General features: G+C 44.9%; 1 protein-coding gene and 1 long non-coding RNA gene across 7 annotated transcripts in view; one reads left to right on the top strand and one right to left on the bottom strand.

Moving 5' to 3' along the window:
• The window catches only part of CDCP1 (CUB domain containing protein 1), a 58461-nt gene that overhangs the window by 12374 nt on the left and 21149 nt on the right, over positions 1–24938 (top strand). For 2 of the 4 annotated variants that reach the window (XM_053599411.1, XM_053599413.1), the window contains exons 2-4: positions 15373–15582; positions 22849–23211; positions 24093–24461. In XM_053599411.1, the coding sequence (XP_053455386.1) occupies positions 15373–15582; positions 22849–23211; positions 24093–24461 (942 nt within the window). Of the gene's footprint in view, positions 1–13570; positions 13601–15372; positions 15583–22848; positions 23212–24092; positions 24462–24938 lie in introns of those variants that run through there. The other 2 variants (XM_053599414.1, XM_053599412.1) reach the window with 2 other exon arrangements.
• LOC128591738 (uncharacterized) overlaps positions 20970–24938 on the bottom strand; it is a 65925-nt gene continuing 61956 nt past the window's right edge. For 2 of the 3 annotated variants that reach the window (XR_008381640.1, XR_008381642.1), the window contains 2 exons: positions 23478–23604; positions 20970–21881 (listed from right to left, as the gene is read on the bottom strand). This is a non-coding gene — a long non-coding RNA (uncharacterized LOC128591738). The remainder of the gene's footprint in view (positions 21882–23477; positions 23605–24938) is intronic. The other variant, XR_008381643.1, reaches the window with a different exon arrangement.

Raw genomic sequence — 24938 nt, 5'->3', positions numbered from 1 at the left:
TAGCCGTATGTTGCAGATGAGAAACATGGGGTTCAGAAAGGTAAGGCAGAATATCCACCGTGGCCCAGGCAGGTGACTGAAGTGATGGGGCACTTGAGGCCAGGAGTGTACTCATATCAGTTGGAGTGATGGAGTCCAGAATAGGTCTCCATCTTAACAGAACCTCCTCTCCTGCCACCTCCTGTTCTCTCTCAGAAGCAAGTTTTCAAAGCTATAGACTGAGTAAACCAGAGCCCAGCTTTGGTGACAGAGAGCTTCCTTGCCGCCAACCACCCCATCTTTAGCGCTAGTCTTTGAGGAGCAAAGAATGATAAGGTAAAAATAAGCTGATAGACCTTCTGTAAAGCCCTTTTTAAACCAAACTTAGTTTAACCAGCCCATGGCTTATGTTTAGGTAAGTAGGAAATTTTATGTTGCTCCTAACTACAAAAGAATACAGCACTGTCAGAATGTCTTTTGCAGGCCTGTCCCCAGCAGTGTCGCTTGCTCAGTGATGTAACGAGCAGCCCAGAGAGGTCTCTGACCAGCTTTAACTTATCGGGGAAATGCTCCTTCTTATTTCTCATAACCTTTTGCCATCAAAAAGTTTTGTAGGCTGGGCGCAGTGGATCAAGGCTGTAATCCTAGCAATCTGGGAAGCCCTAGCAGGTGGATTGCTTGAGCTCAGGAGTTCTAGGCCAGCCCGAGCAAAAATGAGACCCCCATTCTACTAAAAATAGAAAAAACTATCCAGTCGCGGTGCTATATCCCTGTAGTCCCAGCTACTCAGGAGGCTGAGGCACGAGGGTCACTTGAACCCAGGAGTTGAGGTTGCTGTGAGCTATAACAGCACAGCACTCTACCGAGGACAACAGAGTAAGACTTGGTCTCAAAAATAAATAAGAGTTTTCTAGTTATCGATATCATTTTGTTTAAAGAACAGTTTCCCCTCACCTCCCCCAGCCCCATCCAAGGGATTACTGTGTATATGTATGAATTTGAGTCTATGTAGTTTTGGTCAATTTTGAGTTGTTATTCAAATTAATAATTAATTCTTGTCTACCATTATGCTAAATGAAATAAACCAGACACGAAAGGTCAAATACAATTTGATCCATTTGTATGAGCAGTCAAATCCATAGAGACAAAGTAGAATGGTGGCTGCCGGGGCTGTGGGGACAGTTTCATGAACACCTTCTGGAGATGGATAATGGTCATGGTTACACAATAGTGCGAATGTGCTTAATGCTACTGAACTCTACAGTTAAAAATGGCTAAAACGATAAAGTTTACTCATGCATATTTTATCATAGTCAAGAAGTGTTTGCAGTGCTTATTTGTGGGTGTTCTTCCCCTCCCCCCCTTTTTTTAACTGATTTGGGATTTTTTAAACCACAATAAAAAATTATTTTTTTCCAAAAAAAGGTGAAACATACCTTATAATTGTGGGGTTTGCTTTGTAAAAGTATTATTGCATTGGAACCTACACTTGATCTTAGCCAAAAGGCCAAGAAGTGATTATTGCTTTGGATTCTATGCTAGAATTTGTCCCTGCTAAGGAGGCCTTGACACACTGGAGGCGCCTTCTCTCATCAGGCCCAGGGACAACAAACGTGAGCCACCTTCCCCCCAGCCTGGCCACTGCACCTAGGGTTCAGATCACAAGGTAGGGCCATTTCATCAGAAGCCAGCACATTTTTCTACTCCATCTTCAGAGTTGTGCAAAGAGCAATTCATGGTAGCAAGAACCCTGAAGTTCCGCAAGAACCAAGTACCTTGAGGACAGAGGACTTTATGGATGAGACTTCATGCCCAGCACTGTGTAGGCACAAGAGGGACTTAGAAGTGGGAGGCATGTGTTCATAGAGCCAGAGGGACAGTCAAGCTTCTCAATCATCAGGGAAAGTTTCGAATAATGGTCTAAGTTTTAAAAATTTCTTTATTGAGATATACAATCAAATGCACAAGTCTTAAGTGTATTACTTGATAAATTTCATATATGTACATACATATGTTAGTGTGTGGGGGTGAGTCTTGCCACTATCAAGATTTGGAACATTCCAGCCCTGTGGCAGTTTCTCTCTTGCCCCGTCTCCGTCAATACCTGCTCCCTCTCCAGGTTCACTTTTCTGACTTCTACAAGCATACATTGGTTGACTTTGTCATCTTGAACTTGATATAACTGGAATTATACAACACGTACCCTTTTGTGTGTGGAGTCTTGTTTAACCATCACCCTGCTGACTTTTTATCAGAAGAAGATAAATAAGTATTTAATCTCTGATGGCAAAATTAGGCCGTTGGAATCAAGTCCAGGGGTAGGAAACAAAAGAAACCATGACTTCGGTAACTTGGAAGCATTTAGCAGGTGGGAAAGGGGAACTAAGGGCCTTTGTCTGTGTATGTGCCTGAGCATACATACAAATGGGCTTTTGAATCCACTTCTCATCTCCCCATCCATCCTCACAACCCTCAGTGACTTTCATGGTTGTTGTGCCTCACACTTCAAGGTCTAACAAAACGAATCTTTTTAACATTTCATAAAATGTTAATGTGATTTAAAGTAGCCCTGTGACATTTTAGCATATCGCCATGAATTATTTACAGTGGTCATAAACTGAGTTATAGTTGTTGTTTAATTCTGCAATTCCCATGTTCGTGGTCTGTTATTATGCACCTTTCTTACCTCTGTGGCCCGGTTTGAAATCATTTCTCCATCTATCGCACTTTGATTCAATCTGGAGTTAAAGTCCAAGTTTGAGGCTAGCAAGAAGCCTTAAAACGGCTTGAGTCCCAGAGGGGTTTATACACAGATGTGTCTGTTTGCTGCAGACTGTGGCCCAAACAAGGCCACAGCCTAGTCATGGTGTCTGACATAGAGATCTAACATGGTGTGTGTCTTTGACCACAAAAGGGAAAAATACAACAGGAGGATTTGGATGGTTGCATGCAAACCCATCACCACTTTAGGAAAAAGATTCAAAGCAAAAGCTCTGCAGACAGTTGATGGCTAGCATCACTTTTGGGGTCAGTGTTTCTAAAGTCAGTTACTTTAGAAATAAGTTGTGTCATTGCATATAATTTTCTTTCCTAAAAAGTTTGGAAATTAAGAAAAGAGTAGGGGCCAGGCATGCTGACTCACTCTGGGAGGCCAAGGCGGGAGAATTGCTTGAGCTCAGAAGTTTAATACCAGCCTGAGCAAAACTGAAACCTTATTTCTACTAAAAATAGAGAAAGTTAGTAGGGCATGGTGACAGGCTCCTATGGTCTCAGCTGCTTGGAAGGCTGAGGCAGGAGGATCACTTGGGCCCAGGAGTTTGAGATTGCTACGTGCTAGATTGATGCCACAGCACTGTAGACTGGTGACAGAGCAAGACTGTCCCAAAAAGAGTAGGGAGTGAATATATGTACAGGTAGACCCCGAGTTACAAATGAAATAGGTTCTTAGGTTGAATTTGTATGTAAGTTGGAAAAGGCACATTTACCTGTTCCCTGAAGTAGCCTCTGTTCGTGAGTCTAAGCTGTATGTAAGTCAGATGTCTGTAGCTCTGGGACTGCCTGTACACAACAGCCCCGTTTTCTAAACTGTTCCAACAAGTCAGATTGACTAGGCATGCACATCGGTTCTTTTTAACCTTGCTATTTGAACTTTATTTTACTGTCTCTATAATCATTCTAAGTGCTAGGTAAACTATTTGACAGGGAACTGTGCGTCCCTTGCACTAAGGGGGTAGGAACCTGAGGCAAAATCACCTTGAGTGATGTGGCCCAAGTCAGCCATCATCAGCGTGTTCACACCAGCTTGTCTTTGCACTTCCCACTCCTCCCTGCACACTCCTGGCCCACTCCCTGGGGCCTTCTTCCCTGCCCTGACCGCCCAGGAGGTCCCATGTGGGAGTCTGCTCTTGGTCATTCCCTGGGCCTTCTATGTATAGCTATGCCTCTGTCCAGTCCTTCCTGGGTGTCTGCTGATCGTTGCAGTGTTTAGAGTGTAGGTTTAGAATGGGGAGCTGTGAGGCTGCAATGATGGAATGGCCTCTTGCAGCTCCAGCAGGGAGGTGGCCCTGCCGTTGGGGCTCGGGAATGGGATGGTCGTCTACCTTGCCACCCACCTTCCTCCAGACCTCCGAGGGAAGCCCGAGGCATTATTCCAGCTTGCCCTGTGCCATACATCGCACCGACTTCTTTCTAGGGATGCCTGATAGACAGCATCACTCTTCATCCCTTTTTCTTCAAAGGAAAACCATGACATTGGCCCTGCTGCCGGACAGGCTGCTGTTTCCCAGGCCAGCCCTGGAATACTATGGGACCCATGGTAGGGGGGCGACCTCTTTGACTTCTAAACCAATGGATAAGCAGCTTCCCTGCTTAGATACCTAGAAAGACCTGTGGGCGGGGTGGGGGGGGGTGTCTCTTCTCCAAGAAGAAGCATTTTCCGCCAAGCCAGACCAGAAGCCTGGTTGATAGACTCAAACTTGGGTCCTATTTCTCCCAGTGGTCTAGAGAAGCGAGCCCTGCAGGCCATGGCTTCTGTAGGATGCTTTTCTGCCAAGACTGAGCCCCATTTTTTCATTCCCAGAAAATGCTTTGTTCTAGAATCATAACTGCTTTTCTTTTGCCACCAACTTGACCACATTAACCTCCCATGCCCACAAGCCCCCTGGTGGACCTTATGAAGCTGTGGAGCCCTCAGTAGCTGAACCCTGCCAATTTCCTTTGTCTTAGAACTTGACACCTGGCCACTGCCAAAAAGAAAATACACCAAAGAATAGCCACACCCTAAACACTTAGAATTCCAGTGAAATAAATCTTAAAGTTTGAAGGCTGGACGAGGTGGCTCATGCCTATAATCCTAGCACTCTGGGAGGCCAAGGCCGGTAGACTGCCTGAGCTCAGGAGTTCAAGATCAGCCTGAGCCAGAGCAAGACCCGGTCTCTAAAAATAGCTGGGCATTGTGGCAGGCACCTATAGCCCCAGCTACTTGGAGGCTGAGGCAAGAGAATTGCTTGAGCCCAAGAGTTTGACATTGCTGTGAACTATGATGCCACAGCACTCTACCAAGAGTGACAAAGTGAGACTCTGCCTCAAAAAAAAAAAAAAAAAAAAATCTTAAAGTTTAAATTCAAATTACTTTGAAAAGAAGGATTTGCGGTAATGCAGGGTGCCCACTGGACCATTTAAAAAAAACATCTTTTCCTTTTGATATACTGGGGCTTTCCTGGAGAGGCAGCAGCTTGGAAATGTTTTTTTTCCATCTTGATTAACTCTGGTGGTGAGAAAAAAACCATCATCATCAAAAAGTTCTTGGTAGTGGAATTCTTTGGGCAGGGCTAACTGCTGAATGCTCATTTGTTATGCCCGTGGCCCCAGTGTCAGACTGCTAGAGCATAAAACCTGTCCCTACCTCTTACTAATCATATGTGCCTGAGCAAGTTACTTAACTGTCTGAGCCTCAGTTTTGTTGTCTGTAAAATGGGGGTTAATGTTAGCCCTGACTCTATGGAGTGGTTGTGAGGATTTACAAATATTTATCAAATGTAAACATGAAGTCTGGCTGATATTAACCAGTCACTAAATATTTGTTGTTATTTAAGCAGATCTGGAGTCTGGATTCCAAAAGCTCAAGATTGAATGATTCTATCATTCAAGAGAGACCGATCAGCCCTTGAAATGGCAACTTGCCTTTTAGTTCTTTCTTGTGGAAATTATTTCCAAGCAGGCAGATGACTCGTCTTTCTGTTGTTGGTGACACTTCAGTTTACCAATCTGTAGATGGGCCTGACCTGGCCTGGCCAAGCCAATGACAGATGAATTTAGGACAACTAAACCAGTTGTCCCTCCACTGCTTTGGGTCCTCAGGATTAATAAGACTCCAAGTTTGGTGTTGTGACAGTCTGGCATCCCTTCCCCACAGCAGGCCCTGTTAAAATGAGCTATGGTGGTGGTGACGCCAATCCCTTGGTGTCAGCTGACACTTCCATTCACTTAATAAGAATAGAAGCCATTCCTCTGCTTCTGCTGGGTGGCTTGACCAGCCTTGGCAGCCATGAGGCTGGTGCAGTGTGGTACCTGGGGGGTGGGGTGGAGAGTGTAGGGATACTCAGGTTGAGCCAGAATGTCTCTGCTGCCTCCTGAGCTCAGCAGACTTAGAGAAGTGAGGTCACTTCTCTGAGTCTTAGTGGGATGGTGGAATCACATGAGTCTACACATACAGAAGAGCCTTAATAGCCAGTGAGCAGGTGAGGTGTGCAAAACTTAAGGAGGCACTCAAACTTGCACAGCCCTGAGAATGAAGTTTCTTACAGTTTGCCCCTAGTCACCTTGCCTGCCTAACCCGATCCCCACCTAGCCAGCCATGGCCCAAGACTTTAGACTCAGGGCCAAGCTGATGTTATTGTCATCTGCCTAGCACCCTTCAGCGGTGCACATATGACTACTAGTGGTTGTCATATGCTATCATTAATAACATCAACGATAATGACAGGTAATTTTGATTGGCTGCCTGGTACTGTTCTAGGCACTTTATACATAGTAGGTATTAACTCATTTAGGCCTTACATGAATTCCATTATTATCCCCACTTTCAGACGAGGGAAGTGAGACACAGAGAAGCTAAGGAGAGGCCCAAGGAGACAGAGCTGGTAAGTGGTAGAGCCAGGAATCAACCCTAGGCAGTCTGACTCTCGCTTCCACACTCTTAACCACTATGCAGAGCTGCGAGGGGTGCTGTTCCAACACATGAAACCCAGAGGCCGTGTCCAGCAACCAAGCCCTCACCCCTTCTCCAGCCTCCTCTACTCACCCAAACCAAGCTCCTTAAAGTCTATGATTTTCACACCTTGGTGCCTTCGCACCTTCTATTCCTTCCACTCATCTCACTTTCCCTGCTTGGCAAACTCCTGTCCATTTGTCAAGACCCACGTAAAGCTGTGCCTCCTCTGTAAAGTCTTCCTTGACCTTCACCCGCAGTTGGTTGACAGCCGACAACCAACCTGACTGCCAACAGCAGTTGGTGTCTTCAGAGTACCTTGAACTTTGCTGATGCCTTCAGTGGCTATCTGGCAGGGTCTGGGGAGCTGACAGCCAGGGAAATGTACATCCAATTTATGTGAATTCAACAATGGCTCCCAGTAGGGAGTTAAGGTGGGGAGAAATGATTCAAATGGTGCCAGTGTCTGCTCGGGTGGATGTGAAGTAGGGAGCAAATCATCATCTATTCTGCTGGTGTCACTTCCTGGGGCTCTCATGGTATGAGCATCCACAGTTTAATGAAACGTATTTGGCGTATCTGCCGCTAAAAGCAAATCAGTGCTTCACCTGGTGTTCCACTGAGAAGCAGGCATCTGAGCTCCACGGCTGGAAGAAGCACCAGCGGGTGGACTTGCTGACAGTGGGATGTTGGTCAGCAATGTGGCCTCTTCCCAAGCGAGGACAGGACCATTTTGGCCTTGGCGATTTTCCTTTTGTGAGCTGCTTTGGAACCTGACTCCCACACAAACCGCGAGTGATGAGCCCCATGGATTCACAATTATACTTCTTGGTTTCTGCGTCTGTCTCCCTCAGTGTCTTGGGTGTCCCTTCAGGGCACCACGCATCTTAATGTGTGTCTCCTGGTACCTGGGCTGAGCCCCGGCCTGGCTGGGAGCTGCTGGGTCCATCTTCCTTGGGCAGAGAGAGTGAATGGAAGCTGAGCCCCCGGGAAGCCACACCCAGAACTGAGGCAACTGGTTCCAACTCGTCTAAAAAATGTTTAAATTGCATTTGTCAGTCTTTTTTGGACTGTATTTGAGGAATCTGGAAGAAAATGACTTCCGTGGTGTTTTCCTGGTGGAATCCCCTTCCTTGCATTTGTTTCCCTTGCTATAATGGAGAATTGCAAAGAAATCGGATGGCAAAGAGAAGAAATAACAGAGCCATCTGTGATGTGGTGATTAATGAATGGTGAATAATGAATGGTGATTAAAACAATTGGAAATTCCCACTTGAGAAGGCGCTAGTGAGGCGGAAACTTACAATGTGTCCTAATAAGGAGAGGTCGGAGAGCCTGCGAGCTGGAGGAGAGAGTCATGACTCAGGAGCCCACGCCCGGTGCCTCACAAACTCTCCCAAAGGCTCTAAGCCTGGAGCCCACGCGCTGCTTCGGCAAAGGTCAGCTCCAATTTCTTTCAGCCTTTAAGACCTCAAAATCTGGAGCATTTCTGGGTTTCTCGGAACCTGGATAATAGAGCATCTGAAATATTAGACCAGTAAAATATCAAATTCCTAGGGAGACAAAAGAGATGTTGAAGAAGAAAACACCCATCCATTTTCTTTAAACCACTGGTGTGTTTATCCAGTGCCCAGATGCGCCAGGCCTGCTTGGGAGTGCGGCCGGGGTGGGCTGAGATTTCACTCGCAGTGTTAGTGTTTCCAGTTTCAAGGTTTGATTAATGGTGGTCAGTGAGGGGAGGGGAGGAAAGTGCAAACAACATGTCATTCTCTAACTTAAAGCTTTTGTGATCTAATGAGCTTATAAGTTATTCTACTCAAGCATGGAGGGCATTCTGCTGCTTTAATTATAGTGAAGTAAGTGCCTGTAGAATGGCAGAATTGTGGAGGGAAAGAGTCCACATTTCAAGGTCAAATCACTATCTTCTCACTCCTGCTCTCCCCTCCAGCTGATTTATTTATCACTTAGAATGAGGGCACAGTTAAAAATGACAGTCATGTTGGTGAAGTCTCCTTGGTTGTGAAAACAGCCTGTAATATAAATCGTCTCCTTCTGCAAAGATAGGTAAGATTCAGCTCTGCTGAGCACAGTGTCTTTAGCTTGGTGTTTCCTCTGACCTATGAGCTGAAATCCAGCTGGGGATTACTCAAGCTCAAGTTCTCTGGTCTGGGATACTGAAGAATAGATATAAATGATGCTCCACGATAGAACGTGCTAGATTGGTCTGAAAGTCAGAGCAGAGAATGTGGTAAGATGTTACAAGTATACCATCTTATAAGGCTTCATCTTCCTTGTTTGCAAAATTTGTTTCATAAAAGTCTGAGTTATTTAGACCCCAAATAAAAATATAAACAGAGGTAGCATTAGTAATTCATGAAGGAAGGACTGGTATATTCACTGTTTATAGTTGGGACAGTGGGCTCTCCATAAAGAAAAAAAAAAAAAGTGGGCTTGGCGCCTGTGGCTCAAGCGGCTAAGGTGCCAGCCACATACACCTGAGCTGGCGCATTCAAATCCAGCCCGGGCCCGCCAAATAACACTGACGGCTGCAACCAAAAAATAGCCTGGCGTTGTAGCGGGCGTCTGTAGTCCCAGCTATTTGGGAGGCTGAGGCAGGAGAATCGCTTAAGCCCAGGAGTTGGAGGTTGCTGTGAGCTGTTATGCCACGGCACTCTACCAAGGGTGACAGCTTGAGGCTCTGTCTCAAGAAAAAAAAAAGGGAATCCCTTCCTCTTACCATACACCAAAAAAAAGTGTTTCCAAAACAGATCCCCAGGTCTCATATTAGCCGTACTAGGGCTTGGAAATTTTTATCATTCTTTAAAGTTCTCCGTAGGCCTTTTGAAAGACCCCAGTCAAGGCTATTAAAGGCCCTGTCCTTGAGGGCAGGGACACTGACTGTTTCTATCATTAAATTATACCAAGTGTGATTCCTGAAATAGCCTTTTTTTTTTTTTGGCCAGGGCTGGATTTGGACCCGCCACCTCCAGCATATGGGGCTGGTGCCCTACTCCTTTGAGCCACAGGCGCCACCCCAGACTTTTTTTTACTTTTGAATTTATGTTCTGTTTTTATTAATGTGTGTATATATGTTTGTTTGTTTGTTTGTTTGTTTGTTTGTTTTTTAATTTGGCCGGGGCTGGGTTTGAACCCGCCACCTCCGGCATATGGGACCGGCGCCCTACCCGCTGAGCCACAGGCGCCACCCTGTTTGTTTGTTTTTTGAGACAGTGTCTCACTTTGTCACCTAGGCTGGAGTGCAGTGGTGCAATCATAGCTCACTATAAACAAGAACATGAACATCTGTGCTCAAGTGATCTTCCCACTTCAGTCCCCCAAATAGCTGGGACTACAGATGCAAACTATCATGCTCATCTAATTTTTTTATTTTTTGTGAGATGGAGTTTCCCTGTGTTGCCCAGCGTGGTCTCAAACTTCCGGGCTCAAGCAATCCTCCTGCCTTAGCTTCCCAAAGTGCTGGGATTACGGGTGTGAGCCACCATGCCCAGCCAGAAGAGATTATAAACCCAGAATTTGTTGAATGAATACATGATTGCAAAGATTCTAAAATAACAAAAATTCAAATTTTTCTTTGGATGTCATTAATAATGGAATAGATTGTCACATACCCAGAATTATTTGAAGCAAGAGAGATGGCTGAAAGTAGGAGAGACAAATCAAGTGGATGGAGAGGTTTGGTGAGATCAGCCTTGGTCTTATCTAAATCTAATTTAAATAGCCAGGTGTTGTGGCGGGCACCTGTAGTCCCAGCTACTTGGGAGGCTGAGGCAAGAGAATCCCTTAAGCCCAAGAGTTTGAGGTTGCCGTGAGATGTGACGCCATGGCACTCTACCAAGGGTGACATAGTGAGACTCTGTCTCAAAAAAATAATAAATCTAAAGAAATTTTAAAATATTACACATACACAGACAGAAACTAAGCCCACTCTAAAATATTATTAAGCCATGTTTTAACTGTGGTTTAATTATTATTTTATCTGTTTTTTAAGTGCCTACTTTGTGTGGAAACATAACCTTTTAAACACTTAAGTTTTTTCTTTTTATCTTTAAAGTATAACTTATGTTTTAAAACATCATCAATTTGAAGCTTACAATTTGATGAATTTTGTCATTTGTATACAACATGTAATCACCACAGCAGTCAAGATACAGAACTGGCCAGATGCAGTTGCTTACACATGTAACCCCAGCACTTTGGGAAGCTGAGGTGGGAGGATCACTTGAAGCCAGGAGTTTGAGGCAAGCCCGGCAACATAGCAAGATCTTGCCTCTACAAAAATAATTAAAAATTTATCCAGGCATAGTCCGAAGTCCCAGCTACTTGGGAGAATGAGGACCACTTGAGTCCAGGAGTTGGAGGCTGCAGTGATCATATGCTACTGTACTCCAGCCTGGGTGACAGAGGGAGACCCTATCTCACACACACAGAAAAGATACAGAACAGGTCCCTCATCCTGCAAAGTCTGCTGGGCCCCTTGGTACTCCCTCCTTTCTCCACCCACTGATCTGCTTCGTGTCTTAACTTAATTAAAATAACAATCGTCATCATAGAGTCAGAAATGTTTAAATAACACTTTGACTAAAGGGTTAAAAAGTAGACAGAAGGAGAAATGAGAATGAAAAGGAAATTGGTAACATAGCTAACCACCCAAAACTGACAGCAGCTTCGCTTAACAGGTGAATTAGCCTGTCTTAGAGACCAGGGTGAGAGGCCCTGGAGAGCTTGCCAAGGAGACTGGGTACTCCAAGAATTATTTACAAATAACCTGATAAGACATGTTTCAGATTTCAGACAAACAACACAAGAGTTGTAATATACAGCTCAAATATACTTCTGACAACTGGGTTTCTGACCATGGACCTAGATTCATTTTTATTTATTTATTTTTTTTTTTTTTTGAGACAGAGTCACACTATGTCAAAAATTTAAATTTTTGCTGTTTTAGAATCTTTGCACCAAAATGCAAACATTTGATCTCATACAGCTGGCATCACAGCTCACAGCAACCTCAAACTCTTGGGCTTAAGAAATTCTCTTGCGTCAGCCTCCCAAGTAGCTGGGACTACAGGCGCCCATCACAACTCCTGGCTATTTTTTGGTTGTAGTTGTTGTAGTCTAGCTGGCCCGAGGTGGGTTTGAACCTGCCACCATCCTGCAGGGGACCTCAAACTATGGCCCGCGGGCCACATGCGGCGGTGTGATTGTATTTGTTCCTGTTTTGTTTTTTTACTTCAAAATAAGATATGTGCAGTGTGCATAGGAATTTGTTCATAGTTTTTTTAAAAAAAAAAACTATAGTCCGGCCCTCCAACGGTGTGAGGGACAGTGAACTGGCCCCCTGTTTAAAAAGTTTGAAGACCCCTGCTCCAGTGTATGTGGCCAGTGCCGTAACCACTGTGCTACGGGGCGCTGAGCCCTAGATTCATTTTTAATCTAATGTCTTCGAGAACCACTTAGCCTCAGAAGATTCAAAATGGCCATGCTGCTTAAAGACAAAGCATTTGAGTAAATAAAACATCTGCCTCAGAGAATGTATTCTCTCTCAAGCTGTTATCTAAAAGACTCATAGTCTCTGGGTCCTACCAAGATTGATTATCCCAAACCGAGATATAGGAGTGGTGTTGTGTCTGTGAGAATCCAAATGCCGCAAAGACAAGCACAAAGGACCTGTCTTACGTGGAGCTGTTTCGGGGCTCAGAACTTCTTGCCTCCACGTGCGCACCAGGTTCTGTCCAGGACCTGGGGCTAGCGCTGAAAAAGATAGGCTCACATTCCCATCACAGGAGACGGGGCTGTCAGCCAGAGACTAGGGCAGAGGTGGCTGTAAGCAGGGGACAGGATGACAGGGGTGCATGTAAGGAGCACAAGGCCACTCTGAGGATATGACCTGTGAGCTGAGACTGGAATGACCGACAAGAACCAGCTTCTCTAGAGAAGGAGCACTTTAGGAATTGGAAGCAGCTTGTACAAAGAGCCTGATGTGGAAATGAAGTTGGTGTGTTCACGCAACGAGGCCCTGTAGCCCGAGCACAGTGACCCAGGTGGAGAGGAGGACTAGCAGAGGTCAGAGAGATAAGAATTTTTAAGATAAGAAGCTCCAGAAATGAAAGCCTAAGCCATCTAGAAAGAAAAGTCACAAAACTGGCCATAATGATACCCCTGTACCCTGGGCACTACTGTGAAGTAGTTGGGAATGGGCACAGTTACAAAGTTGCTTCATAGCTGACCACACTGACGGATCGTGGACTCAGGGTTGGCAGGGAATAAGCCCTTTGTTTCACAAGTGAAAGAACAGAGGCTCAAAGAGGGTAAAGTTCATACCTGAAAAAACATCTAAGTGAGGTCAAAGGGCAAGTGACAAACTGGGGAAAATATGTGCAGTTCCTGTCACAGGTTGGGGGATCCATTTCCACACTGTCCAAAGAGTGGCTGGCAGGGGGTCGGGTGGGGATGGAGCAGAGTGTCTGGGGGGGAGAGAAGCCCAAGATGAAGGTGACCAAAATGCAAACATTTGCTTGCGTACAGCTGCTGAGCTGTGAGAACACTGTGCTCATTCTCTGGCCTTGGCAGGAGAAATGCATCCGGGCTGATGGTCATGGTAAAACTAAAGCACCTGGCTGATCAAAAACAGACAAGGACTCAGTTGTCATTCAGCAGGTGTCTTGATAAATCACGATCTATTCAGATGATGACATGGAATACAACTCAGCAATAAAAAGGCAGACTCCATGAAGCAGTGTGGATGCATCTCACAAACATGCTGAGCCAAAGAAGCCGTGCATGAAAGAGCACGTGCGGTAGGATTCCATGTATGTGAAGGTTTAGAGCAGGCAAAGCTAAGTGACCGAGGTGGAGGCTGACTGCAAAGGCGCACCAAGGGAACTTTGGAAGGTGATGAAAATGTTTTTATAAAAAAAAGAAAATGTTTTTATGTTTTGATTGTGGTGTTATATAGGTGTATACATTTGTCAAAACTTTAAAAGGAATGGGTCCTTTTTAATGCATGTAAATTATACCTTGATAAAGTTCATTTTTATAAATAGTTTTTTTTTTTTTGAGACAGAGCCTCAAGCTGTTGCCCTGGGTAGAGTGCGGTAGCATCACAGCTCACAGCAACCTCCAACTCCTGGGCTTAAGTGATTCTCCTGCCTCAGCCTCCCAAGTAGCTGGAACTACAGGTGCCTGCCACAACGCCCGGCTATATTTTGGTTACAGCTGTCATTATTGTTTGGTGGGCCCAGGCTGGATTTGAACCCACCAGCTCAGGTGTATGTGCCTGGCACCTTAGCCACTTGAGCCACAGACACCGAGCCTTAAAAATAGTTTTTTGTCTTTTTTTTTTTTTTGAGACAGTCTCACTTTCTCACCCTGGGTAGAATGCTGTGGTGTCGTAGCTCACAGCAACCTCAAACTCTCAAGGTTGAGCGATCCTCTTGCCTCGGCCTCCCAAGTAGCTGAGACTACAGGTGCCCACCACAACAACTGGCTATTTTTTAGAGACGGGGTCTCGCTCTTACTCAGCCTGGTCTCCAACGACTAAGCTCAAGCAGTCAACCCACCTTAGCCTTCCAGAGTGCTAGGATTGCAGGCCTGAGCCACCATGCCTAGCTTGAAAAATAAATTTTTAAAAAGAGTAGGAAAAGCATAGGTAGGAAACAAAGAAAAGCTCCGGTTCCGTTGCTCTTCCTTCAGTTACCCCCTTCCACGTACAAACATCGTACCAGGTGCTGACCAGCTTTTTGTGCCGGAACACAGGCAGCAGAAGCACCTCCTCTGGCCCCATGAGGCTATGTGAGCCCCTGGGTTTCCTCCACAGCACTCGCCTGCCAACAAACATCCCATCATCCCTGCTCCCAGACCATCAGCTGCCTGAGCCCCATAGTCAGGACCCAAGTTGGGGCAGGGGCAGGGGCTCCTGTAGAGAAAAGCGCTGTCCCTTCTTGTTCTGAGAGCACCAAAAAAACGGATCAAGCAAAGCAAATGGGAGGGAGGTGGGACTTGTCTGTGAACCAGGGCCCCACCCTGACATATGTACACATACTGTTTAATCACCAAGCCCTCTCACTTGCTGGGCTGTGTTTGCTCAGCTGTTTTTGCTGAACTCCAGTCTGAGGTAGTAGCATTGTTTTGCTCTGACTTTACAAATTTGACACAGTATGTTTATCTAATTTCCGCAATTGTCTTCCCAGCCCCCACTGCTGGATATTTGTTCTGGGCATACATGTATAAAACATCCAGGGCAGGAGACAGTGGCTCTTTGCAGATAAATGTGGCTCTCTACAAATGGGTGCTTTCTGTGTGTAGGCTTTCTTCTACAGTCACATCGAGAAAAGGTGTGGTAGTTGCTCTAATACTGCTCAGATGGGATACCCAAAAGCACACCGCTCAAGACATCTGGCATGCAGCGTAGTGTTTTCAATTTTTAGAAAAATTAATCCCTCAAACGAGAGACACACATTAATGCCCAGCCAGCAGCGTCCTGGTTCTTTCCTGTTGTTAAAGTCACCTCCATCAATTTGCACCGTCCCCCTTCTCAGACCAAGGGGGAAGAACAGAGGTGTCACAGAGGGGACCCTCTCTGAACCAGTTGAAGAAATGAGGGGACCACAGCAGTCTACAGACCTCAATCATCCTGCTAACTTCATTTTTCTTCCTTCTTTCAGAAGCTTTTGAGATTGCTGTGCCACAAGGAAGCAGCATTACAGTTCTCATAAAGTTGGGGACCTTGACTCTGCCAGCAAAACCCTGTTACATCATTATTTCTAGAAGACAGCTAACTATATTGTCCATCAAATCTGGAGAAAGACCAGTTTTTACCTTTAGCTGCCAGGATCCACAGAATCACTTTGTCATAGAGATCCAGAAGAATATTGGTAAGTCTGCATCATGAGCTATTTAACAAATGTCTTTTAAATGTCTCTTCACCGCCTTCACACTCTTTTCCTTGCTAAGCCTGTCTCACATGCTAGAGAGGTAAGATCTCTTCTGAGAGAGAAGAGTTCATTTGTTTAATCTTCAAAACAGCCCTATGAGAAATTTGCACAGAGTTGCTTGCCAGAGATGGCACAGCTAGGAAGCAGCAGACCAGGGAGAACCCAGCTAAGCACTCTGGCTCTAGAGCAGCGGTTCTCAACCTGTGGGTCGCACCCTCAGGAACTGTATTAAAGGGCCGCGGCATTAGGAAGATTGAGAACCACTGCTCGAGAGCCTTTGCCCTTAACCACTCTGCCACACCATCTCTTCACAGAGGCCCATGAGCTGCAGATCTTAGGGTTTGCGATGCTCTGTCTCATGAGCTAAAATCATCTGGCTGCTGTGGAGCAAAAGTCCAGGGAGTTGGAAGACAAAAGAATCAGAAAGTTGAAGCAATAAGGGCAGGGCCTTGGATCCACAGGGCACAAAGGAAGAAGCAGCAGTTTTTGAGAGTAATTGAGCTGGCTTTGCCTTCAAGTGTCAGGGCTACTGGTCATGTGGTCTGATCACGTGACTTCATGAGAGTTACTCAACTGCTTTGAGCCTCAGTTTTCTACTCTGTAAAACAGTGGTCATCTTGCCAAAAATAGAGTTGCCATGAGGATGAAATAAAATAATGAATTGAAAATGTATGACACATAAGAATTGAACAAACTATAGATATGTGGTATTATTATTCATAAATTGAGCTTTGGAGAGGAAATTGACATAGGAAATATTAATAATCAGGCAGAAAAAAATACATTTTAAGGTGGGCATGCCAAAAAGGATGAATAGATGCATTGACCTGGAGGGAATTCATAAGTAAAAGGAGAAATCGAAGTATTAAAAGCAGTTTTAAAAACTATATTTGATAACTAAAGCCAAACCTAGTTTTCTGAAAAGATTAGACAAATCTCTTGACTAGTCTCATGAAAAAAAGAAAGAGAAAATTGAAATATACATGTATAGCTTAAAAGTATAAAAGTTGATTTAACAGTTTATACAGAGATTATTCCTAAAATTTTAATAGATTCTAATATGGTAATAAATGTGAACATTTGAAGGAAATGGATTATTTTCAAGGCATATTTAGTGGGCCAGACTGACTCAGGTAGAAAATCTGAGTAAAGAACCATGGAAAAGATTGGAGAAAAAGCCAAAGACAGGAGAGAACAGGGTTTGAGTTAGTTAGAGATGGTTTTATAGATGAGTTCTATACAACTTGAAGGAGCAGATAATTTCTATGATATTCTATTATATTGGCAAACTTTTCATGTACCAGGTCAGATAGTAAATACTTTAGGCCCAGGGGTCATGTGGTCTCTCACAGCTACTGAATCTGTGCATCTAATCTGCTGTTAGAGTGAAATCAGCCATAGACGATATGTAAATGAATGGGCAAATAGGTTAATGCGATGCTTTGCATTATTAGGCTAGCGAGAAAGTACTACATATGATTATCTTAATAGACGATTTTAAATACATCTAATAAAAAACTCATAGTAAACCAGGAATAGAAGGATGTTTTCTTAATCCAGTAGAATGTGTTCATTATAGCAAATACAATATTTAACAGTCAACCATGGAAGCATTACTAATGAAACAGGCAATAACACTAGGGGGTCCCATTACTCAGAATTTCTAATTAAATATTTAGGGATAATCCTTTCTTTTTTGCGCCTCATTAGTCAATTTGAGGATAATCTTAATAAATACATAACGTATATACAAAACAAAATATAACATTTTATTAAAAGACAAAAAAGAACACTTACATAAATGGAAGGATATGTTCCCTGATGGAAAAACTTAGTATTTTTAAGGTGTCAATTCTCCCCCATATTCATTTATCAGTTTAAGTCAATTATAAGTTAATTATAAATTATAAGTCAATTAAGCTTCTCAGTGAAGCTTTTACAGAGCTGAAGAGAATATGCGTAAGAATCAGATGGAATGGTTCAGTGCCCATAGCTCAGTGCGTAGGGCGCCGGCCACATACCCTGAAGCTGGAGGGTTCAAGCCGGGCCTGAGCCTTCTAAGCAATGACAACTGCAACCAAAAAATAGCCGGGCGTTGTGGTGGGCACCTGTAGTCCCAGGTACTTGGGAGGTTGAGGCAAGAGAATCGCCTAAGCTCAAGAGTTGGAGGTTGCTGTGAGCTGTGACGCCAGAGCACTCTACCGAGGGTGACATAATGACACCCTGTCTCAAACAAATAAATAAAAGAGTCCGATGGAATGTTGTGTTCCTATTTAAAAAATGAGATACGTTTCTATATTTGTCATGAAAAGGTGTCCAGTATTATTTTGTTCCATTTAAAACAATGCAGCTTATAGTAGGACAGTAGGTGGTATAGTCTGATCCCATTTTATTTAATATACATGCATATATATATATATACATATGTGCATGCACACACACTCACACTTAATCATAAAGAGCCCAAAGTCTGCAGAGATAAACACCAAAACCTTAACTGTGTACTATTTCTATAGGGAATGGTGGAAGGGAACAGATGGCGTTCGTTTTCTTCTTTCTATTCTTTTTTTCTTTTTTATAAGTGTGTATTATTTTTACAATCAGTTGAACAAAAAAGAAAAATGATTTCATTTTGTAAAAGGAAAAAAGTAATAAATGACTTCTCCCAAGTCAAGTATTAAATGCATTCAGTCTCTTAATCCTAGGATGCCCACCTGGTGTTTTTTTGTTTTTTTTGAGACAAAGTATCTCTATGTCACCCTCAGTAGAGTGCTGTGGGGTCACAGCTCACAGCAACCTCAAACTCTTGGCTAAGTGATTCTCTTGCCTCAGCCTCCCAAGTAGCTGGGACCACAGCGCCCACCACAATGCCCAGCTATTTTTTTTTTTTTTTGGTTGCAGTTGTCATTGTTTTAGCAGGCCCAGGCCAGGCTCAAACCCTCCTGCCTTGGTGTATGTGGCTGGTGCCCTACTCACTGAGCTACAGGTGCCAAGCCGCCCACATGGTTTTATTATCCAGTAGTAAAAACCTGCTCACAACTTTTGTAAACAATATGAAAATATCCTTTTTTTTTTTTTTTTTTTGAGACAGAGTCTCATTCTCTTGCCCTGCTGTGGCATCATCATAGCTTCATAGCTCACAGCAACCTCAAACTCTTGGATTCAAGTGATCTCCTGCCTCAGCCTCCCCAGTAGCTGGGACTACCGGCACCTGCCACAACGCCTAGCTAGTTTTTCTATTTTTAGTAGAGATGGGGTCTCGTTCTTGCTCAGGCTGTCTTGAACTGAGCTCAAGCAGTCCACTCTCCTTGGTCTCCCAGAGTGCCAGGATTATAGATGTGAGCCACTGAGCCTGGCCAAAGTATCATTTTTTTAAAGAATAAATCTAGACACTGGAATCAAGCCCAGTGGTCTGCCTGCCCCTCATTTCCTTTCCTGCACTTTGAAAGCTTGAGATAAAGTTTGACATCTCTGTTCTCATGCCTTCTTGAATAGTTTCATGAAAGTTAATGGAAGTAAAAGTCTGCTGAGAATAATTGAGGTATGAATCACTTCAGAAGTGACACTTCTCCATCTTCTGCCTAGGAATCATTTAAATTATTTAAAATTTTTGCACTAGACAGGGTGCAGGAGAAGATTTGGAGACAGACCGATCTGTTTGACTACACTTACCTGTGTGTTCATCATAAAAACTAAAGCTCTTAGCAGCGAATGAAAAACGGCCTGACTTTTGCAGTGTGAAAGCAAGGTTGTTGTCTTGAGAACAGGGAATCTGAACAGTAATGGACTCTAGCCTCTGTAATGGTAATCTTCGAATCTTTGCTACTGCTCCATTAGGGCATTTGAAAGTATTATCCACTTGAAATAGACTTATGGGGGAATTTCAGAGCAGTCTCAGGCCTCTGAGATCATTCACACTCAACCTCTCATTTTTGCAAAGCAGGTGGGGCTTTTTGACTCCATGTTCTTTGTAGGAAATTAAATCAGAATCCCTTGGGTGGCCCAGGCGTGTGTATTTTTTTTTTTTTAATCAGGCCCAGGCCAGGCTAGAACTCCCGGCCCTGGTTTGCAAGGCCAGTGTTCTAACCACTGAGCTATGGTGCTCAGCGAGACATATGTATTTTTAAAATGGCCTCCAGGCAAGTCTCGTAGGGAAGCAGATCTGAGAACCATTGCCTTAATAGGGCTAGGTGGTTGCACAACAGTACAGAACCCAGTGGGATTCAATTGATGTTGCCCTGGGCGCACTGGAGGTGTGGGTGGAAAGTCACTTGAGGACAAAGGAAAGAGGTGGCTTGATATAAAAAAATCAAGTTTCAGGGGCTGGGTGCAGTGGCTCATGCCTATAACCCTAGCACTCTGGGAGGCCAAAGCAAGTGGATTGCTTGAGCTCAGGAGCTTGAGACCAGCCTGAGCAAGAGTAAGACCCCATCTCTAAAAAAACAGACACCCTGTAGTCCCCGCTACCCAGGAGGCTGATCCCAAAACAAAAACAAAAGCCCAATTTCAACTCCATGTAACCTTTAAACTCAGAAAGTTGCTGGAACTCTTATTTCTAGAGACTGTATCTGTCCTCACAGGCAAAGGCAGCAGATTGTCACCTCATACATTCTTACAGAAATGGCATGTTTCACCCAGAATGCTTTGATCTTCTGTCACTGAGGGTAGAATGCTGGCACTTCATTTAAAACTTAGAGAAAGATACACCATCTGGGCTCATGGAAGTCTTAATTTTCTTTTCTGAGACATTCCCCAATTTATTACTTGAGGTTAACAACGCCCTGAGAGGAGGCATTTACTGGCCTTGCAGTCCTGTTACCGAGCTAAGTTCTAGCTGGCAGAATGGACGGCTGTTAACAAGAGGACAGCTCATCCCTTGCACAGTAGGACAAACCAGGCTTTCAGTGGTTCCCTTGGTGTGGGCTCCACTGAGGAGAGAATCGAGAAGTACAGACTATTTTTTAAGTACAATAATTGAAGAAAGAACTTTTAACTTCATCAAAGTTTGTGAAGTGAATGTCTAAGAGCAAACTCTGATTTTCTAGTATCCAACCACAGATTCAGCATCTTTTTTTTTTTTTTTTTTTTGTAGAGACAGAGTCTCACTTAATGGCCCTCCGTAGAGTGCCGTGGCCTCACCCAGCTCACAGCAACCTCCAACTCCTGGGCTTAAGCGATTCTCTTGCCTCAGCCTCCTGAGTAGCTGGGACCACAGGTGCCCACCACAACGCCCGGCTATTTTTTTGTTGCAGTTTGGCTGGGGCCGGGTTTGAACCCGCCACCCTCGGTATATGGGGCTGGCGCCGCCCTGGCACAGATTCAGCATCATTATAAGAAGAAAACAAACCAAGCAAGTTGGGACATTGTGGAGTGACGTAGCCAACATGGGGAGAGCAGGCAGGGCAATGAAAGTTACTGTCGTTACTGTTACTGCTGCCCATAAACCATCCCTCACACACAAGGCAACTCTGAGCCACCTCCACAGGCCAGAAACTTGTGCCTTAGTTACTTCCTTCCAGTCTTTTTTCCTAAGCTCAAGTGAGATATAGGCAAAATGACAGTAAAATAACATAGCTAGAGGCTCATGGTACACAAACACTGCGCTATACCCTGGCTCCCTTGCTGTGTCAGAAGCAGTTCTCCATTCTTTTGGTTACTCCCCTTGTTTCCAGCAGTGAGATCTTATTCCTGCAAATCCACCTCATACCCATCCACTTCTGCCTGGATACACATTTTTAAAGAGATGCACTTATAGTCCCAGCTACCCAGGAAGCTGAGGCAGGTGGATCACTTCAGCCCAAGAACATGGGTTTGCTGTGAGCTATGATGCCACAGCACTCTTCCCAGGGGCAACAGAGTAAGTCTCAAAAACATAAAAAATAAAAATAATAGGTATAGGAGACAAATACATCTATCAAAGGATGTCATCAGTCGGTTAGCCTTAAAAAAGAAAATTCAACTACAGAGGGAATAAAATACCAGCATTGAAGCCACAGGGCAGGAGAACAGTGCTGCTGGCTTCCAGCCGTCCAGGAAGGTGCTGCACAATCAGTGCGTGCTCACTCTGCTGATGAGCATGTTGATGGGAAAACCAGTTTTAAAAGGTGGATCTTGGCATTGTGAAACCATGACTCTCAGAATAGGGGAAGTAGGATGTCCAAGACTGTCACCAACAGCTTCCATCTGGCTTCCAGGAAGGCCCAGTCAGAGACCCTTCAACTGGACTCCAGGAACTTAATCTGGAAAACACAATAGTTGTTTCTTTCGGGTTGCCCTAGAAGCAGTGTCTGAGGCAGGGATATTTAATGCATTTATCAAGAGAGTGCCCTCCAAAGAAGTGAGGAAAGTAGCATGGAGCAGGGAAAGAGACTGAGCACAGATGTGGTTTTAACTGAGGTTTGGCTCAGCCTGATCGATCCTGCAGGGAGCTCTGGAGTGTGAATGGCAGCCTCAGGTCATGTCACCTGAAGCAAGGAGGCCAGGAATCTTTCCTCCTACATTGAGGAGGTCAGTCTTTTTATCTCATGGCACACTTGAACCTATGGTTAAACTTAGGCAGCACACTTAACTTATGTGGTTCAAAAAAAATTTTTAAAAGAATATACTTATTATGCTTTGAACTTATTTTGAAAATAATTTAATTCATGATCTTTAAAAATTTTTGCAGCATACCTAAGATCCTCTCATGGCACACTGGTTGAAAATCACTGGGCTAGACCAGGCACCACAGCTCATGCCTGTAATTCTAGCACTCTGGGAGGCTAAGGTGGGTGGATCATTTGAGCTCAGGAGTTACAAGACCAGTCTGAGCAAGAGTGAGACCCTGTCTCTAAAAAAATAGCTGGGTGTTGTGGCGGGCGCTTGTAATCCCAGCTATTGGGGAAGCTGAGGCAAGAGGATCACTTGAGCTCAAGAGTTTTAGGTTACTGTGAGCTGTGGCGCCACAACACTCTACTGAGGCTGACAAAGTGAGACTATGTATTAACAAAAAAAGAAAATCACTGGGCTATAGACTGCAATTGTTCCTCGGCCTAGAAATGAGGGCCTGCAAAACCTCTTAGGTTTGCTGGTCTGAGGCATCCTCACCCAGGGCATGGCTGCACCCACCTGGTAAAAGCTACCTGGGCAGAGCCCCCAAGTAGTCAACTACAGGGGGCTGAGGAAGAGCAGTGTGTGGTCAAAATTGCTTTTGTGACTGTGTTTCAGATTGCATGTCAGGCCCATGTCCTTTTGGGGAGGTCCAGCTGCAGCCCCCAACGTCAGTGTTGCCTGCCCTCAACAGAACTTTCATCTGGGATGTCAGAGCTCACAAGCGCATTGGCCTAGAGCTTCAGTTCTCTGTTCCTCGCCTGAGGCAGATTGGGCCGGGCGAGCGCTGCTCAGACGGAGTCACCCACTCCATCAGCGGCCGCATCGATGCCACCATGGTCAGGATCGGAACGTTCTGCAGCAATGGCACCGTGTCCCGCATCAAGATGCAAGAGGGGGTGAAAATGGCCTTACACCTGCCGTGGTTCCATCCTAGAAATATCTCCGGCTTCAGCATTGCAAACCGCTCGTCTATAAAACGTGAGCACACCCCTCTCCTCATGTGATTAGGTTGAAACTTACAAAACTGTCATCATTCTAGATCAAACCTACCCAAATAACAGGAAGTCTGCATAATTCAACCTAAATATTTTGAAGGAGGATTCCACTCTTCCGTAAGTGACATGGTCACTCAGTCCTAGTGTGAACCCCTCCTGTCTAGTAAGTAACAAGGTGCTGACTGTGTCCCTTTTAGCTGGCGGTATTTGTTTTCAAAAAGCAACAAGGGATTGTTTCCACAGACCCACCTTGACGGCTCCATTTCTGAGTCTCTCACGTTTTCTGTATCAGTCATGCACAGAGCTCAGTCCATGGCTCTTAAGAGCTGGCTATTCAGTCCTCAGGAATTTTATGAGCTGGCATTAAAAAGAGCTGCTATAAAAAATAGAAGTATGTAAACTTACAGTTAAATAAATTATAAACAAAGCTAATAAATGCACAAAACTTACCACTTCCTAAATACTTTACTACTGTTTACTCTTACTTGTGTTCTCGGGTTATTTGTGCCTGTGTCTGTGTGGTGGGAAAATAATGTCCTACTGCCCAACTCCATGTTCAGCAGTGTTGGACGTGGAAATAAGCCACAGTGGGAGTGTTGGTGCCCACCATGGAAGGAGACACACACTGCAAATTCAGGCCTCTTTTGCCCACTGGGTCAGTTATTACATTTACTTGAATAGCACTAATGTGTCTTCCTGCCCAATCTCTACCCTGACTGTAAACTTAGCACAGCCAGAATCCCACGGCGCAGGATCTGAAAACCAAGCTCATATTGCCCTAAAAGCCCCTCCACTCGACCACAGCCAGCCAGGCCAGGGTCTCATTGCCTCTGTTCTTTCTGCTTTGGGTCCCACTCCAAACAGGACTGTGCATCATCGAATCTGTGTTTGAAGGCGAAGGCTCAGCCACCCTGATGTCTGCCAACTACCCGGAGGGCTTCCCCGAGGACGAGCTCATGACCTGGCAGTTTGTTGTGCCTCCGCACCTGCGGGCCAGCGTCTCCTTCCTCAACTTCAACGTCTCCAACTGCGAGAGGAAGGAGGAGCGGGTGGAGTACTACATCCCCGGCTCCACCACCAACCCCGAGGTGTTCAAGCTGGAGGACAAGCAGCCTGGGAACATGGCTGGGAACTTCAACCTCTCCCTGCAGGGCTGCGACCAAGATGCCCAAAGTCCAGGGATCCTCCGGCTGCAGTTTCAGGTTTTGGTTCAACATCCACAAAATGAAAGCAGTAAGTGAGGCCCACTTCCCTTTCCCTCCTCCTCTCGCACCTTCTTTGTTTCCTTGGTCCTATGCCTAGGGTAAGGTTCCTGTCCTGCTTCTCATCTGAGGTTTCCGGAGCACTTGGACTCTGGACCCTATAAGAATTTCGGGAAGCGGGTTGCTAGTCAGTAAGACCAGTTCATTGGTGAACACTGGGCATGTAGTTCTACCTCGGCATAATAGAAGTACACATAATCATGCATTCAGGGGGCAAAGGTATTTTTAACAAAGCCATTGAAAAGTCAAGAGCTTATGTCTTGACCCTGCAATGTGAATCAGGATGTCCCCCACACCATCAGCAATGAGGGTGGTAGCTAACACTGTTGTTTGGCTCAGCACCCCCTGGGCACACACTCTGCACACCAGGTCCTGTGCTAAGCAGCTAACACTTTATGCAATCCTGCAGAGGAGGTGGGAATTACCTTCCTCTACTAATGAGAAACCA

This window comes from Nycticebus coucang, chromosome 8 (assembly GCF_027406575.1).
Source record: "Nycticebus coucang isolate mNycCou1 chromosome 8, mNycCou1.pri, whole genome shotgun sequence".
In the NCBI taxonomy this organism is placed as follows: Eukaryota; Metazoa; Chordata; class Mammalia; order Primates; family Lorisidae; genus Nycticebus; species Nycticebus coucang.
The sequence above is the reverse complement of the archived record's forward strand: the minus strand, read 5'-3'. Positions and strand labels throughout refer to the sequence as shown.